Raw genomic sequence first — 14,170 nt, forward strand, 5'->3', positions numbered from 1 at the left:
TCTGTTAGATTCTGGTTTGAGGTGAGCATTTTAAGCAAGATTTAAGGAGGTAAAATGACAAATGGATCCACAAAGAATTTCCACCAAGTTTATCTTAATCTATGCATTCAACTAAATGTCTATTTATCTACACACAATGGCCCTCATTTATCAACCTAACGTAGAAACCAGCGCGGATATGAGCGCAGAAATCATCTTACGACAGGCTTCACGTGGGATTCATGAAAAGTTCGTATCACACCAATCCGAGCGTAAGAATGGTCGTACATTGATAAATGCGGCGGCTGGAAACTATCGTCATTTAAATATCACGCCCCAGTATATTCTGGGTTTTGAGACCTCGCCCCTACAATTTACGACATGGCGATACGTAATCCGGCTGAGAAGCGGAATTTTTCAGAGGTGGAGATTGAAACCCTGATATCTCAGGTTCATTTGCACTAACGTGTGTAAGAATTTGGCAGCCTGAAAACTGGTATTAAAGGCTGTAGAAAGAATGCGGGATGAAAAGAGATCACTGATGCGGTCAACAGTGTTGCCGTAGTAAATCGGACTCCAGCTGAAGTTTAAGCCTATTTAATTTATACATCCTTGACACATTTTCTATAGTCCTAATAGTAATATACAGGCTTCTATTGCAATCTATTAGGCCTACATGTAGGTGTACCTATAATTAAATAAACACACCCCCCCCCCGTGCTGGACCCTGTCTCCTGACAGCAGAGGGCCTGGAAAAACAAGCCAAAATAACTTTGTCAATGGCAGAAATAAATCATTCACTTGAAAGAGAAACAAAAACCTGAAGAATAAATTAAAATGTTGTGCATCGTCATGTTTCCTGTATTGAACATCATTGCCAAACATAACACTATAGGCTACCTTTTAAAAGTGAGGAATAATATCCTGTCTCCTTCATATAGCCCTCAGTTGGGGCTGTTCTGGACACTGCTCTCTGGGCATTGGGTCATCTGGCTCCATCGCTACATTTATGGCACCGTGTCTTCCTGTGCGATGTTGTGCAGAACCCCACAGGCTAAAACAATGTTGCAGACATAGAAGTCTTCTAAAAGAGCCAGATCTGCCATTACTGATACGTGATCAACTGATGACTTCTCCTTCTCCTGTTAAACTGATTATATGCTGCACCGCAAGTCCACACTGACTCGAAAACTTGCGTACACGAGTTCAGACCAGACGTGAGATTTGATTCGTCGTACGCCTGTTTTAGGTCGTACGCACGTTTCATAAATGAGGACCACTGTGTGTGAATGAACTACCATGCAAAAGAACCTGAACCACTGCCTCCACCTGCTGGTTCAATAAAGTCTTGCATTCATAAACTGGCCATTTTGTGACTGAAAAAAAGACACTTTTCAGAACAGTAGATATTTTAATAAACTTTTCAATTCAAAGTCTTATTGCAGCTGACATGATTAGTTTTTATATTACCAAAAATCATTGCTAAAATGCAGTATCATAAATATATGGCCATCTCATATAGTTTTTTGTACATAATTATTTCAAAAGCTCCCTTAGTTGTAAAATAAGTGTGCAACCAACCTAAAAATCTGATGAAAATCTGCAAAATTCAGCACAGTATTTTCCAAAGAAGATAAATACAAGCTCTTACCCCATCTTTATTTAAAAAGGGATTATGATGTAAAGTGAAAGATTGCTTTGATCTTGATGTTTTAGTGCTAAACAGGCATCCTGATTATCTTATGAAATATCATAAATCCACGCAATGAAAATGTATAATATTTTGACATATATTCAATTAAATAAAGGATATAAAAAGGCAATATTGGCAAAAGCAGAAGCATACAGAATAAGTGCATTTACAAAAAATAAACTTCCTCTGAATATTAAAAAGATACAAAGTGTGTGAAGATGTGGCATGTGACTGGCTGGCTGATGGACAGCGGTCACCAAGAGCCAGCGTCAGCCGGGGAAGGAGTGTGAAGTTTAACAGAGTCTTTATTCTGCGCTCCGTTGGGCAGGACATCTTTTTTCATCCCTCCCTCTCTTATGCGACCTCCATCTCTACCCTATTTTTTTACCCATCAATCCATCTTCTCATTGGTTTCTCTTCTCTCCTGTTTTTTTTTTTTGTCTCTCAGTGCCAGTCTTCATCTTTGTCATCCTCTTTCTCAGATGAGTCTTCATGGCTGCTGAACTCTGCCTGCTCTGTCAATCCGTTTCCTCCCGGATTAGTCGCCATCGCTGCCGCCGCCGCCGCCGCCGCCACCACTACTACCTTCCTGGCCCGAGCTTCAGCTACTGCCTGCTCCTCCTCCTCTTTCTGACGCAGCGCTGCAGCCTTCTTCTCCTGCTCCGCATGACTCTTCATGTGGGCACTTCGACTCTTCACTTTATAAAACACCCTATGGCACGGGGTGTGGGGGGTGGGTGGAGTGAGGAGAAGTATGCAACATTATACACAATAGCAGCAGTTTGGAATGAGGCAACACTATCTGATAGAAGATCACAAAGTCTACTAAACTCTACTGCAGAGAGGTACACTAAATTTGAAAAAAGCAGTTCTTCTTTCGAAAAGTTTTAATTTCACAACGCCATTTCCCTATTTTCTTTCATAATTCTACTTTTCATCAGAAAGTCTTATCTGCCCATCAAAACAAACAAGGAAGATTATTTCACAATTTCAAAGCCATATTTTATCTATATTTCTTCAAACAATGTAATTATTTAATTATCTCCAATTTTATCTATTGTTAGATACTTTGGATTTCCATATCTTTGACCTACATGAAGATCAACACGATGAGATGAACCACATGAGATACTGTAACTGCAGCCGACATACTGTCAGGTAACCGCAGCTACAAATCTCCCAAACATTAGTGAGACTGCAACACTGGGTGAGCAAAAAAACTGTAAAAAAAAAAAGGACCATATGATGCAAAACCAAGACGTCATGTCACAGCCTAAGTTATATGTGAAGACAAAGTAAATCTCTGTGATGATTCTGACGTACCTGCCACATTTCTTGCACGGAAATTCTGCGTCAGGATCCGGTGGGGGCTTCGCTGGAGCTTTGCTCCTCTTTGCTGCAGGCTCAGCCCGAGGCCTGTGAGGTGCTGCCGGGTGGTGAGCCTCCTTATTCAAAGAGTGTGGCTCTTTCATCACTGGTAATGTCCCTGCCTGGAGCACCAAATATAACTAGAGGTTAGTTTTGCAGTTTTTGACTTCATTCTATTACTGTGGGTGTACTTTTAGTCGATGAACTGCCTTGCAGATAGAGCTGGGCGATATGAAAAAAATAAAAATCTAATATCACGATATCTTTGACCAAAAATCAATGTCGATATTGCGGCAATCTTGTAGGTTTAACTATTGGTGCTTTCACAAAAGATTAACGCAAAGAGAGTTTTTGATAAATAATCACCAAGAATGTGGATACAATGACAAGGTGGGTTAGGGCAAATAATAAAACAGCTAGTAATGCGGGTAAAGAAAATGACATCGCTTTACTGTAAGCCTTTAAAACCAGGAAAAGACCACACTTGTGTCGTATCACGATAGCCAACATTTAAGACGATATCTAGCCTCATACCGATGACGATATAATATCGATATATTGTTCAGCCATACTTGCAGATACTAGAGTATGTAGTGAAATACTTACATAGTCGTGAGCCTGTAGTGACTGAGCAACCCTTGCCCGCTGGCTGCTCTCGTAAGAAACATCCTTATTTTCATCTCCATCCATCTCTCCTTGAGTCATTTTTGTCTGCTGTGAACTCTTTAACAAATCACATCAGAAAAATACAAGAGCACAAAATATTAGAACCAACCTTTAAAATTTGGATTTATACACCCTAAACACCCTTTTGAAAAGATTATTTGGGGTCCCTTTTCAAAGATGAAATGATCACATCACTTTCTCGTAACCTCACTCATTAACTGAGTAATGTAATGCTTTACCACACATCACTATGGTGCTCCACTCTACCTTAATGTCCACCACAACATCTGTGGGCTTCTCCCCTGGTGAATCTGGCGGGCCAAAGGTTAAAATCCCGTGGCGTCCGATCTTCACCTGTTTCTTGTATGTGTAGTAGAACTCCACACACTGAGCCACAGTCTTGGTCTGCACCTTTAAAAATCGGCCCCAAAAAAACCCATACACATGCAGAATTTAATATAATTAATTAACTGTTTCCACAGTGAGGCTGCTGTGCGGGATGCATCTTCCAATCAACTGAATTAAAATGTATTAATAATTTATGTGTATATTATTACACAATGTGACTAAGAAGTGACAGCCTCTGCCTCATGCCAGTGGTATTGTTGCAGTTCATGATTCTATGAAATGAAGACCACGTTTCCCATAAATCCAGTTACTTCCTATCACATAGAGGATGTGGCTTGAATAGTATAATTTTCGTCTTGTTTGCACGTTTGGAACTCATTAAGTTTTAAGTCTGTCTGTGATGAAAGAAAAGGACATTTTCCATCAGTATCTGGCCTCATATTGTAAAATGCAGACTCAGGAGAGTAATGGCTGAACATCTGTGTTTTGGTTTTGTTTAAAGCAATTATACCAATGCCTCATAAGTAATGTGCTTATTGATTTATTGGTGGTGAAATGCTACACAGAGCACATACAGTATATAATCAAATGTAAATGTATTTTAGAGTTACTCACATTGATTCATAATTGTTAATGCTGCAGGGTAAAACTAATGAGCATACCAATTTCTGCACCATGAAGAAGTCCTTCCTGTAGGCAGAGATGCCCTTATTGAAGTAGCACTTCTCTTCTGCAGTCCAGCAGTCAGAGCCTGTGAGTGAATCAGATGCAGTGCAATTTAATGTGTGCTTAACAAGAGAGAATTAAGAAACATTTACAGTATATAGGTTAGGAAATCTAGTCTTGCATTGCCAGACCTTCCTCCACCGTGTCGCAAAGGAGGGTCTGGCTAGTCCACACAGCATTCCGGGATGGGAGAAAAGCGGGCTCTAGTTTATTGGCATTTCTTTAAACCAATCGCAATCGTTTTGGGCGGCGCTAAGCGCAGGACACAGGTACGGTGCCTCTGCAAAATAGCCTTAGGAAGAACCTTGTTTGGGTGGAACCAGGGTGGGAAATTAACTTTTTTGCCCACCAGCCACAGTGGCTGGTGAATGCCCAATTTTACCAGCCACTTGTATTTTTTTACCAGCCACTTTTTCCAGAATTCAAATTTATAAAAGAAAGTGCACTAGCATATTTTGAATTGCTTCAGTACATTCTTTTTTATAATTAAAACATATTTTAGCTCCGAGGTTTTAAGGCGGTGCCAACAATGGATACATTGTGCTTTGAGATAAAGAGATGGGAAAGGTTTCTTTTACCATCTTTAGTATTGATGATGATCTACAGCCACCATGGTTATGCGCCTTCTCTTTCTGTACTTCGCCCTCAACAACTACTGCTGACTCCGCGGCGGGCCTCTTAACACCGGGGATATGTCGCCACATTTTTTTTTAAACCAATCATTTTCCTTTTGTCTGTACCTCAGCTCAGCTCCATGGTGTCACAAACTAGCGTTGAAAACTACTCGACAAAAGTCTGGAGTTGACGGAAATGTGTGGTCAAAGCCCCGGCTGTGAACGGTTTCTTTTCCTATAAGTTCTTCACAAAAAAAGTTCTCCGTTATTTTGGTATTTGAATGTTTTTATTATGAAGCAGCAAAATCCGGAAATGTTGGGGATTCATTAGCAGTAACGTAACCCGACTCCATTGTGTATTATTGTTACTTAGCAACATCATTCTTTGACAAAAGCGGTCCAATCCGTTACAAAGAATGTTTTACAATCCACCTGCCACTGTAGCTGGTATACAAGGCAAAGTCACCCATACAAAAAGTACCTGCCATTGGCTGGTGGCAGGTGCTAATTTCCCACCCTGGGTGGAACGTAGGGAAGCGAGCTCTGGAATTAAAATGGATGTCGAGTTTGTGAAGAGAATTTTACTCCAAAAAAAGTTAAATATAATTTGATTGTAGGTTCTAGCTCGGAGGAGGTTTCCCGAATCGACGGACTCGACCGGAGTTTAGAATGCCAACACAAAGAAAGTGGAAAGTGCGGGACATCCGGCCGACAAACGAGGGACATCCGGTGGAACCTCCGACAGCACCGGAACAATCCTTTAAATGAAATGTCGTCGATATAGACTAAGAAATCAGCGACAGAAGATAAAGAAGAGACCTAGGCAGTCAGGACATCTGTGCGAATCTATTGATTTTCTTTTAACAGCTTTCATTTTTCTGTAATGTCAAAGCTCACCTGAGTAGTGATAACCTGCCAGGTGATGACCATTGGGGAAAACTGGGTCCTGAAGCATCAAACGTCCCAGTGTTTCCTTAAAATCAACGTGATTAATCACAATACATTCTTTAAAAAGCTCATTGTTCCTCATTTGAGTCCTGCAACAATCACTATCAAACGGTTCAGTAACAGTTACAAATACAAAGTTGAAGTGAAAATAAAGTCATTTTTGAAAAATGCATGTTATCTTGGTCATAAAAGACATCATAATAAAAATGTAAACACATTTTTAAAGACCGACAAATTCTGCTGCTGTCAAATTGTAGGATTTTGATTAAAGTAAAAAGTTGTACTGTTAATAATCATGAACTGCAACTGAACTGCAGTAAATAAATTATAAGTCACTATACTCACAAGGAAATCACCTCCGCATTCGTGTAAACAGTGTAAAACCAGCTCCTGGTTGGTTCCTCCGCCCCTGAGCACACTGCAACAAGCCATGTTCAGCAAATCCTCCACTACAAAAAAACCGAAGAGAAAATGACGAGCGTTTGAAAGAATTAGTGGATGAGATGGTGATAAAAAGCTCACACAGAGAAAAAAAACAACGATCAGTGAATAACTTATGTGAGATACTAACTGCTCTCTTGGTCACCGTGTTTGAGGTGGGAGTCCTCCATAGGGATCCAAACCAAGTCAGCCTTGTGCAGGTCAAACTGGGAGGAAGGTTGATCCTGCAACTCAGGAATTTCTGCCTGGTATTTTTGCCCAATGTTTATACGTCTGAAAATATATATATATATATATATATAGTTCTGGTGATGTAAGCACATTTCTGATAAGAAGTTATTTTTGGGCCAGATAGTGAAAGTTGTTTAGGTGGCTGTACTTACGGTTCAAGGCTAGCAGGTGCGGCATCGGTGATCAAGGACAGAACAGGAGGTGTGATTTCTGAACTTGCTGCAAATACAAAAAACAAAATCTCCTCGTTAGACATCTGAGAACGCCTCATCAGTAGAACTGGTCTCCGATCCATACTTAAAGAAGCAACAACTGAGACTTACTGGAGCGCAACAGACTGCGTGTCGCAGATTTGGGCGCAGGTGGCGGTGGCAGGATTTGGTTGCTTACGGCGATGTTGGTCAGGAAGGTGGAGAAGTAGAGTCCCGAGCCCTCGCGCACAGGAGACAGGATGGGTGGAGGCGTGTACGGGGGCAGTGTGAGGGGTTTGTCCGGCAGGCGGACTGGAGAGCGCAGGTTGCTCTGGTAGGAGGAGATGCTGGAGTAGAGGGATGGAGGGATGAAGGTGGATGGTTTGTGCGGAGGGATGATGAGAGGCTCGGGACGAGGTCGGTACTTAAATTTGGATTTTCCATCCTCGTCCGGCCCGGGATCGTTTTCCCCATCCTAGACAGAAGATTGAGGGTTTGATTAGACCATTACTTTGTTTTCTTTAATATCAATCTAATGAAAAGTTAAGTTGTTCTGCTGCAACTGAGCTTGATTTATTTGTAGGTGCATTTGCTGTAATTTGATCCCCCATAATCGATTCATGTCAGCTATGGAGATCTGTCTGATCTTTCCAATGGGAATTTTCAGAAATTTTTTGATAGCGGATCAGTTTTTAAATATTGCAGGGAGTAATGAAACCCCTGTTAGATGAAGACTTACAGGCGACAGTCTGCAAGGTTACCTACTTACTGAGGCCCATTGTTGTGTGGAAAACTACTTGCTCCGTGCAGATGGCGGTTGCAAATATTACTGACTGAGTTTGTTATTAAAACAACTTGAGTTTGTTTGTGCAGTAAACGAATACATCAGTTGCTCTTCTGGTGAATTTCAGACAAAGCAGCTGCTCGAGAAGTGTTTGCTGTTGAACTAGACTTGACCAAAGATTAACACCTGATCTCCTTACAATACTAACCTGGCCAAAACTCTCGGTCATGGAGTTTCTGAGTGATCGCCGACGAGCCACAATGACAGGTTTGCGATCGGACTGTCCTGCAGGCCGCTCACCCTGGCCGAGTCGTCCCTGAGTCCAGCCACCGTGAGGATCTGCTTGCCTACTGTGCACTGGCACTGACACAGGGATAACCAGAGGCACCATATTGGCCTGTCTGCCTGAAGAACCATCTTCCTGCTAGGGCACCAAAGCAAAGAGGCGGGAAGATGAGGAGAGATGGGAAAGAGAAAGTAACAGGGAGATTGGGAGATGAAGCAGAGAACCCGGAAAAGGAATTGAGATAAAAAGAGGGAGATTGTGTGATTTTCAAATGAACTACAACATTAATATATTTTGTTGCATTTTATAATAAATTATGACGGCTGTAATTTTAAGATTTTTTTTAACATAGATTAATATATAACCTATTTTTGGATTAATATTTAGTCTGTGAAAAGTAATAATAAAATTTTTTTTTAAAAAAGGGTGAAAAATGGCCATCACACAACTAACAAGAAGACCTCTTCAATTGTCATTTCACCCAAATATTTAAGACAGAGAGGGAGCAAATCATAACATTTAACATGTGTGATCCAATGAAAATGTGGCATTTTTGGTTGATTAATAGATTGAAACGATAAATAGATTGTGAAAACAGTTTCTCTTTCATTTTCTGTCGATGGATTAATTAATAATAAAGTCTAAATCATCAACTGAGTTTTTTCATTACTATATATTTCTAAAGTATTAAGAGTGCCTTCTGGTATGTCTAGTCAAGCTGATACAAATTTGAGCAATCCAAATGTCTACTGGTGGCAATGAAACATAAAATCAGTTTTATGATTTATATTTCAGGCTAAGATAAGAACATTTGAATCTCCTCTCCTAACTCACAAAAGGGTTGCACCACAATACACCAGCTCTGGGTTGAGAATAGCAATATTAAACCTGTCTGGTGTGTGTTAGGAGTATATCTAGCTGTGCAGGTTGACAGGTCGGCCTCTCCCTAGCTCTGCTGAATGACTAGGAAGGAGCCTGAGGAATGTGGAGGTGTGCAGACATGCAGTTGCTCCAACTGTAAATTCAGCATGCGCAGTCTGAACAAAAACCTGCCACAAGCCTGATAACCCCCTGAGGGCAGAAAACCAAACGTCCCTGTGTTAACGAACACTGAGTTTAACTGGTATTGGTGCTTAGTGTCTGTTCTAGAGAAGCTGCTGAAGAGAAAATAAAGAAGCCAGTTGTAGTGGGTGTGCCACTTAGAATGTAAACATTAGAAATCCTGAATAACAGCTTTAAGTGCATCATTTTTCTTACGGCTATAAAATGAGAGCAATCTTTCAAATCCAAAAAGGAGGAATCTTCAATATTCTTTTTCAGGTTGCACCAATATCTGGTGCATGACAAGGTCCTGTAATATGACTGGGCTATAGTTGAGGCTCGACAGCTTTAGGAATCAAGTGAACAGACTTAAGAAAAGGATTTTGTAAACCAAAAGGGAAGTTCTGCATAGAAACAGGGTTCTTCCCCTTTGTGCAGCTGCTCGCCAACTTTGCCAGATGAAAAAAATTTGCTCTTACATGCACAGATTAGCTGCCCTTTACTTTCTACCTCACCTAAACTGGCTCTTAAGCAAGTATTTAAATTGCTATTTGGTGGTAAAATCGTCATAAATAAATAATTACAGTGGTGGTGTAATAAGTGACTTTTTTTTCTTTTTTTTAACCTTGAACATTTCAGCAGGCAGAGACTCCATTTCTGAAGCCTTCTGGGCCAGAGTTTCCAAGTTGATCTCCTTAGATGCTCTCCTTCTCCTACGGATGACCCCTCCTGTTGTCACTTCCCCTCCTTTAACAGCCTGAGTGCCTGCTACTCCGTTATGGGATGGTGGAAGCTCTTTGGATGCTTGAGACCAAAGGTTTGTGGAAGGGGGTCCCAGTGGGGACTGTCCCTCCCTGGAAAGGCGACGTGAACGCCGAGGGGCAGCCAGCAGTGCATCTGAAAGCTCTGCAGGATTTGTGGCTACCTTTTCGGGGCATGGATCCGGTACGGGTGATGCGTCACTGGTTTGGGCCTCTGGTTCCTGCTGCGGCACAACTGACTGGACATCCTCTTTAGGCACTGTGTCAGGTGGACCAGGCTTAGGAGGCTGAAAAATCACAAAGTTTGGAGTTTGTTGCTGGTTTGGTTGCACCTGTGGTTGTGTCGTTTCTTGCTGTGGCACATTTTGTTGTTGCACTTGCTGCTGTTGTTGTTGTTGCATTTGCTGAATTTGTTGCTGTCGCTCCTGTAACTGTTGCTGGTGATACTGTTGCTGCATTTGCTGCAGCTGTTGTTGTTGCATTTGATGCTGTTGGATTTGGTGATGCTGCTGTTGCTGCAGATGTTGCTGTTGATGCAACTGAAGGTGATGCTGTTGCTGCTGCTGTTGCTGCTGCTGCTGCTGCAGCTGTTGCTGCTGCTGTTGTTGCTGCTGCTGCTGCTGCTGCTGCTGCTGCTGCTGCTGGCGACTGTGATGCATTTGTTGCTGCTGCTGCTGCTGCTGCTGCATATGGTGTAGTAGCTGTTGTTGAGTTTTAGGCTGCTCACCGTACGCCAGGCTCGGAATTCCCTTGTTGCCTGGAAAAACAGAGTAATAACCTGATGAAAACTGTTGCTTGTTGGGCCTAAATGTTGTCTGGAAGGGCTGCAGCATGGACCCCTGCAAAGTGTGAGAAGGTACATGGGGCGGACCCTGGAGCTCCACGCCTTTGTGGGCATTTTGATATACATGCAGCTGAGCCTGGTGCATTGCAGCCGCAGCGTGTTGCTCCCAGTCGAGCCCCCTCCCCTGAGCTTGAGCCTGGGTGGCATCTCTGTAAACCTCAACAGGTCCTGGCAGTGGATTTTCTCCCCCCATTGGCAGAGCTACACCCTCATGGACTCCTTTGTGGAACGCCACGTGACCCCTGACATTCGCTCCACTCATATAGGGGCCAAAGTTCTGGCCCCAGGCTGAAGCAGGAGCCTCCTGAGACCAGCCGGGGGCCTGTACAGAGTCCTGGTGCATCCACTTTACTGGAGCAGCCTGTTGATAGTGTGGTATACTTTGGGGCCCTTTCTCTGGGTTGTAAACACCAGAGCTGCTAGCAGAGTCACTGTGGCTTGACTCTAAAGTCGGAGGTCCAATACCATAATAAACCTCGCCTGAATGCTGCACAGGCTCTTTCATGGCTGCAGCCCGATGCTTGACGCTCTTGTCAGTATGAACTTGAGAAGGAAGACTCATAGTAATAGTATATGGTAATGTTGGAGTAAGAGCTCTCAATCTTGATCTCTAAGCGTGCAAAATGTTACTGCCTCTGTAGTGTGCTTTCTTTGCCTAATTGTGTATACAGAGGTATTTGGGAGGAAATATAAATCCCAAAGGAAAGTGCAGGGTGGGGAGCATGTAACCCTCCTTCCAAAATCAAATCTGAGGTTTGCTGTCCTTTCTTCTCATCCTCTTTATGGTGCCGGACCTTGTGAGAGAAAGGAGGGGTTAGACACTTTCTTTTTCTCTACAGACAAGCACACAAAGTTTTTAGTGGGCTTTCACTCGTATGCAGCAAAGAGGAAATTGAGGCCTACTCGAGCAAATAGCCCAGTCAGTAAAGTGAAAACCAGTCAGAATATGTGTTGATGTAGGCTAAGCGCTGGAGGAGCAAAACCTATAGGCTATATTTCGATATTTACGTCCAGGTCCTACAGACAGGACGTTAAAAACTTAAGAAGTTGTGAAGCGGCGGCCAACAGCACCAAGGAGGCGCTGACTGTATCGCTGCCATTTGGCATAACAAGAAATACAGGAAACGAAGGGGCTCGTGCAATCACCCGAGCGATAGCCAGTGATGTTATGTTAAATATCAGCAATAAGGAAGCGTCTGAAGAGCCGAGTAATGTTAGGCAATAAGGCAGATTAGTTAGCATGAGTTAAACACAGTGTGTATACCTTATCAATTGTGCACGGAGCTCTCCATGGCCAGCTCCATGGAGTCACTTTGGTTTCGATCAAAGTCGAATGCATGCAGCTTCATGAAGGGATTCTGCGCAGCAAATGTCATAACTCAGACAACTTTCCCTCGAGTTTCACAGCGCACAATATGGCGAGCAGTCGAGTTTACAATCTCACGAACACATAATCCAAAAACACGGACAGGCTGGAGAGGCTCATAAACGTAGTTACAATGTTGCACACTGTATCGTAAAACCGTGCACTTCAGGGGGGGAAAAAAATGTCCACAACTTTCTCCCCGCAGCAACCGACGAGTAAACCACGCAAGTGACGGTGAATGTGTGGAAACTGTGCCGTGCAGCGGCCTGCAAAGGTATTTCCGCTGATTTGAACACGTTGCTGCTGATCCCCGCGGGTTTAAACGTTGTGTGTCGGTCTATCCAGAACGTATGAAACGCTGCGAAACTGCGCAAACAAGCAGAAAGTTGTGCACCCCAGAACGTACCGCCTCACCCCAAAACAGCTCAACTCACATCCTGTTATCCAATCCGATTGTCTGGCCACTCCCATCGCTATATCCGTGTACGTTTGTTTTGCTGTCACTGCTGCCCGGAAAGCGGAGTCTCAGCTCACCACACGGAAACAGTTTGCTGTGGGTTGAACCCATAGACAGTAGCCTATATAAGAGGTTGAACCCTATGGGATAAAAAATACTTAGAATTAATAATATATATATATATATATATATATATATATATATATATATATATATATATATATATATATATATATTATTTATTTATTTTATATTATTTTTTTTAATATTATTTTCTGACTTGTGGTCATTACGTCGCTATTGCAAATAGTCTAGAGTAGTGAACACAATCAAAGAATTAGGGACATTTTTGCTTTGAGGCTGAATCGAGAGAAGGAAATTAGGCCTAACTCTTAAGGATGCAAACAATAAATTAAATAAATGTTCACCTGCTTAATGCACATATTCTCTTTGTCCTGCAGCACCATTATGTTAACGAGGCAGTGAAGTTCTTTCACAAATCATCTTTCAAAACAGTTATTTTGACCCAAGATAAATGCCTTTGCATGAGCACAGTCAGAGCTGTGTCAATGGGGAATGTCAGGGTTGTGCCTAGTGTCTTTAGATAAATGTATCAAGGCACTGCTGACAGGAGGGAAGTGTTGTGTCAGGATTGCATCTCTGCCTCATCAGACTGCAACCTCCAGCTGGCACTGGGACGGTTCACAGCTCAGTGTGATGCAGCAGGGATGAGAATGAAGAGATCCAAGTCTGGAGCTATTTCAAGATAATTTAGCTGGAATGAGCATTTGATTGGCCAGTGCAGCACATTGCCAGATGACTTTACAGTTTGTTGCAACAAAGTTGAGCCAGGTTTAACTTTTTTTCCTCACAGCCCTACATGTGTAAATGCAGTGGGTTCATTCAAAGTAAATGATGATGCACTATTCGGATGATGCACTATTCTGGATAAAGGTAAGACTTTATTGATCCCTTGGTGAAATTCACAAGCTCTCCGAGAGTATGAGCCTCACATTTTGCAATATTAAAGTAAGCTAATGTACACATAAACCAATAATATAAATTATTCTGAAATGGGCCAGTCTGCATAATGAATACTTTTTGAGTACTTTAAGTATATTTTGTTGCTCATAATTTCAAATAAAAATAATTATCAATATTTTTATCAGGAGCACCAAAATTCCTGCAACGCCTTTGCTCCTCTTAATGTTTATTTTTCGAAACGATGCTCACAACTGATCAGTTTGAATGGTGCCCCAACAATGCTGTGAGTGTTCCGAATTCCTTACCTTGTCCAGTGCGCTGTTTATATCACCTTTAGTTTGTCTGTGCTCCGTATTATTGTGTGCCCCTTCACACAGGATGCAGGAGTTACCGGTTTTATATTCATATCTTACAATTAAATATCTCAGTGTGTAAAGAAAAT

The 14,170-nt window shown here is 42.1% G+C and overlaps 2 protein-coding genes across 2 annotated transcripts; both read right to left on the bottom strand.

The window, feature by feature from the left end:
• Positions 1-1,370: 1,370 nt before the first annotated feature.
• Positions 1,371-10,646, bottom strand: LOC114573399 (ELM2 and SANT domain-containing protein 1). The gene is made up of 12 exons (XM_028605583.1): positions 9,942-10,646; positions 8,198-8,413; positions 7,338-7,680; positions 7,167-7,233; positions 6,914-7,056; positions 6,688-6,791; positions 6,292-6,367; positions 4,717-4,805; positions 3,974-4,117; positions 3,647-3,763; positions 2,996-3,162; positions 1,371-2,384 (listed from the first exon to the last, which is right to left on the bottom strand). The coding sequence occupies exons 1-12, from the start codon at positions 10,557-10,559 to the stop codon at positions 2,117-2,119; spliced, it is 2,352 nt and encodes a 783-aa protein (XP_028461384.1). The 5' UTR covers positions 10,560-10,646; the 3' UTR covers positions 1,371-2,116.
• Positions 10,647-10,700: 54 nt separating this feature from the next.
• Positions 10,701-12,712, bottom strand: LOC114573400 (mastermind-like protein 2; the record flags this gene model as incomplete). Its single annotated transcript, XM_028605584.1, has 2 exons — positions 12,186-12,712; positions 10,701-11,715 (listed from the first exon to the last, which is right to left on the bottom strand). A coding segment is annotated over exon 2 (783 nt), but the record flags the coding sequence as incomplete, so codon positions are not given.
• Positions 12,713-14,170: the final 1,458 nt, after the last annotated feature.

The sequence above is a fragment of the Perca flavescens genome, chromosome 18 (assembly GCF_004354835.1).
Source record: "Perca flavescens isolate YP-PL-M2 chromosome 18, PFLA_1.0, whole genome shotgun sequence".
NCBI lineage: Eukaryota > Metazoa > Chordata > Actinopteri > Perciformes > Percidae > Perca > Perca flavescens.

What these genes read in the sequence shown, in the direction of transcription:
- LOC114573399 (XM_028605583.1), bottom strand. Translation starts at nt 10,559, where the DNA reads ATGCAACAACAACAGCTGCAGCAAATGCAGCAACAGTATCACCAGCAA. An exon ending in TGCCTGCTGAAATGTTCAAG is followed by an intron (nt 8,414 to 9,941) that starts GTTAAAAAAAAG and finishes TTGGTGCCCTAG; the next exon opens with CAGGAAGATGGTTCTTCAGG. An exon ending in TCTTCATGGTGCAGAAATTG is followed by an intron (nt 4,118 to 4,716) that starts GTATGCTCATTA and finishes CGATTTTTAAAG; the next exon opens with GTGCAGACCAAGACTGTGGC.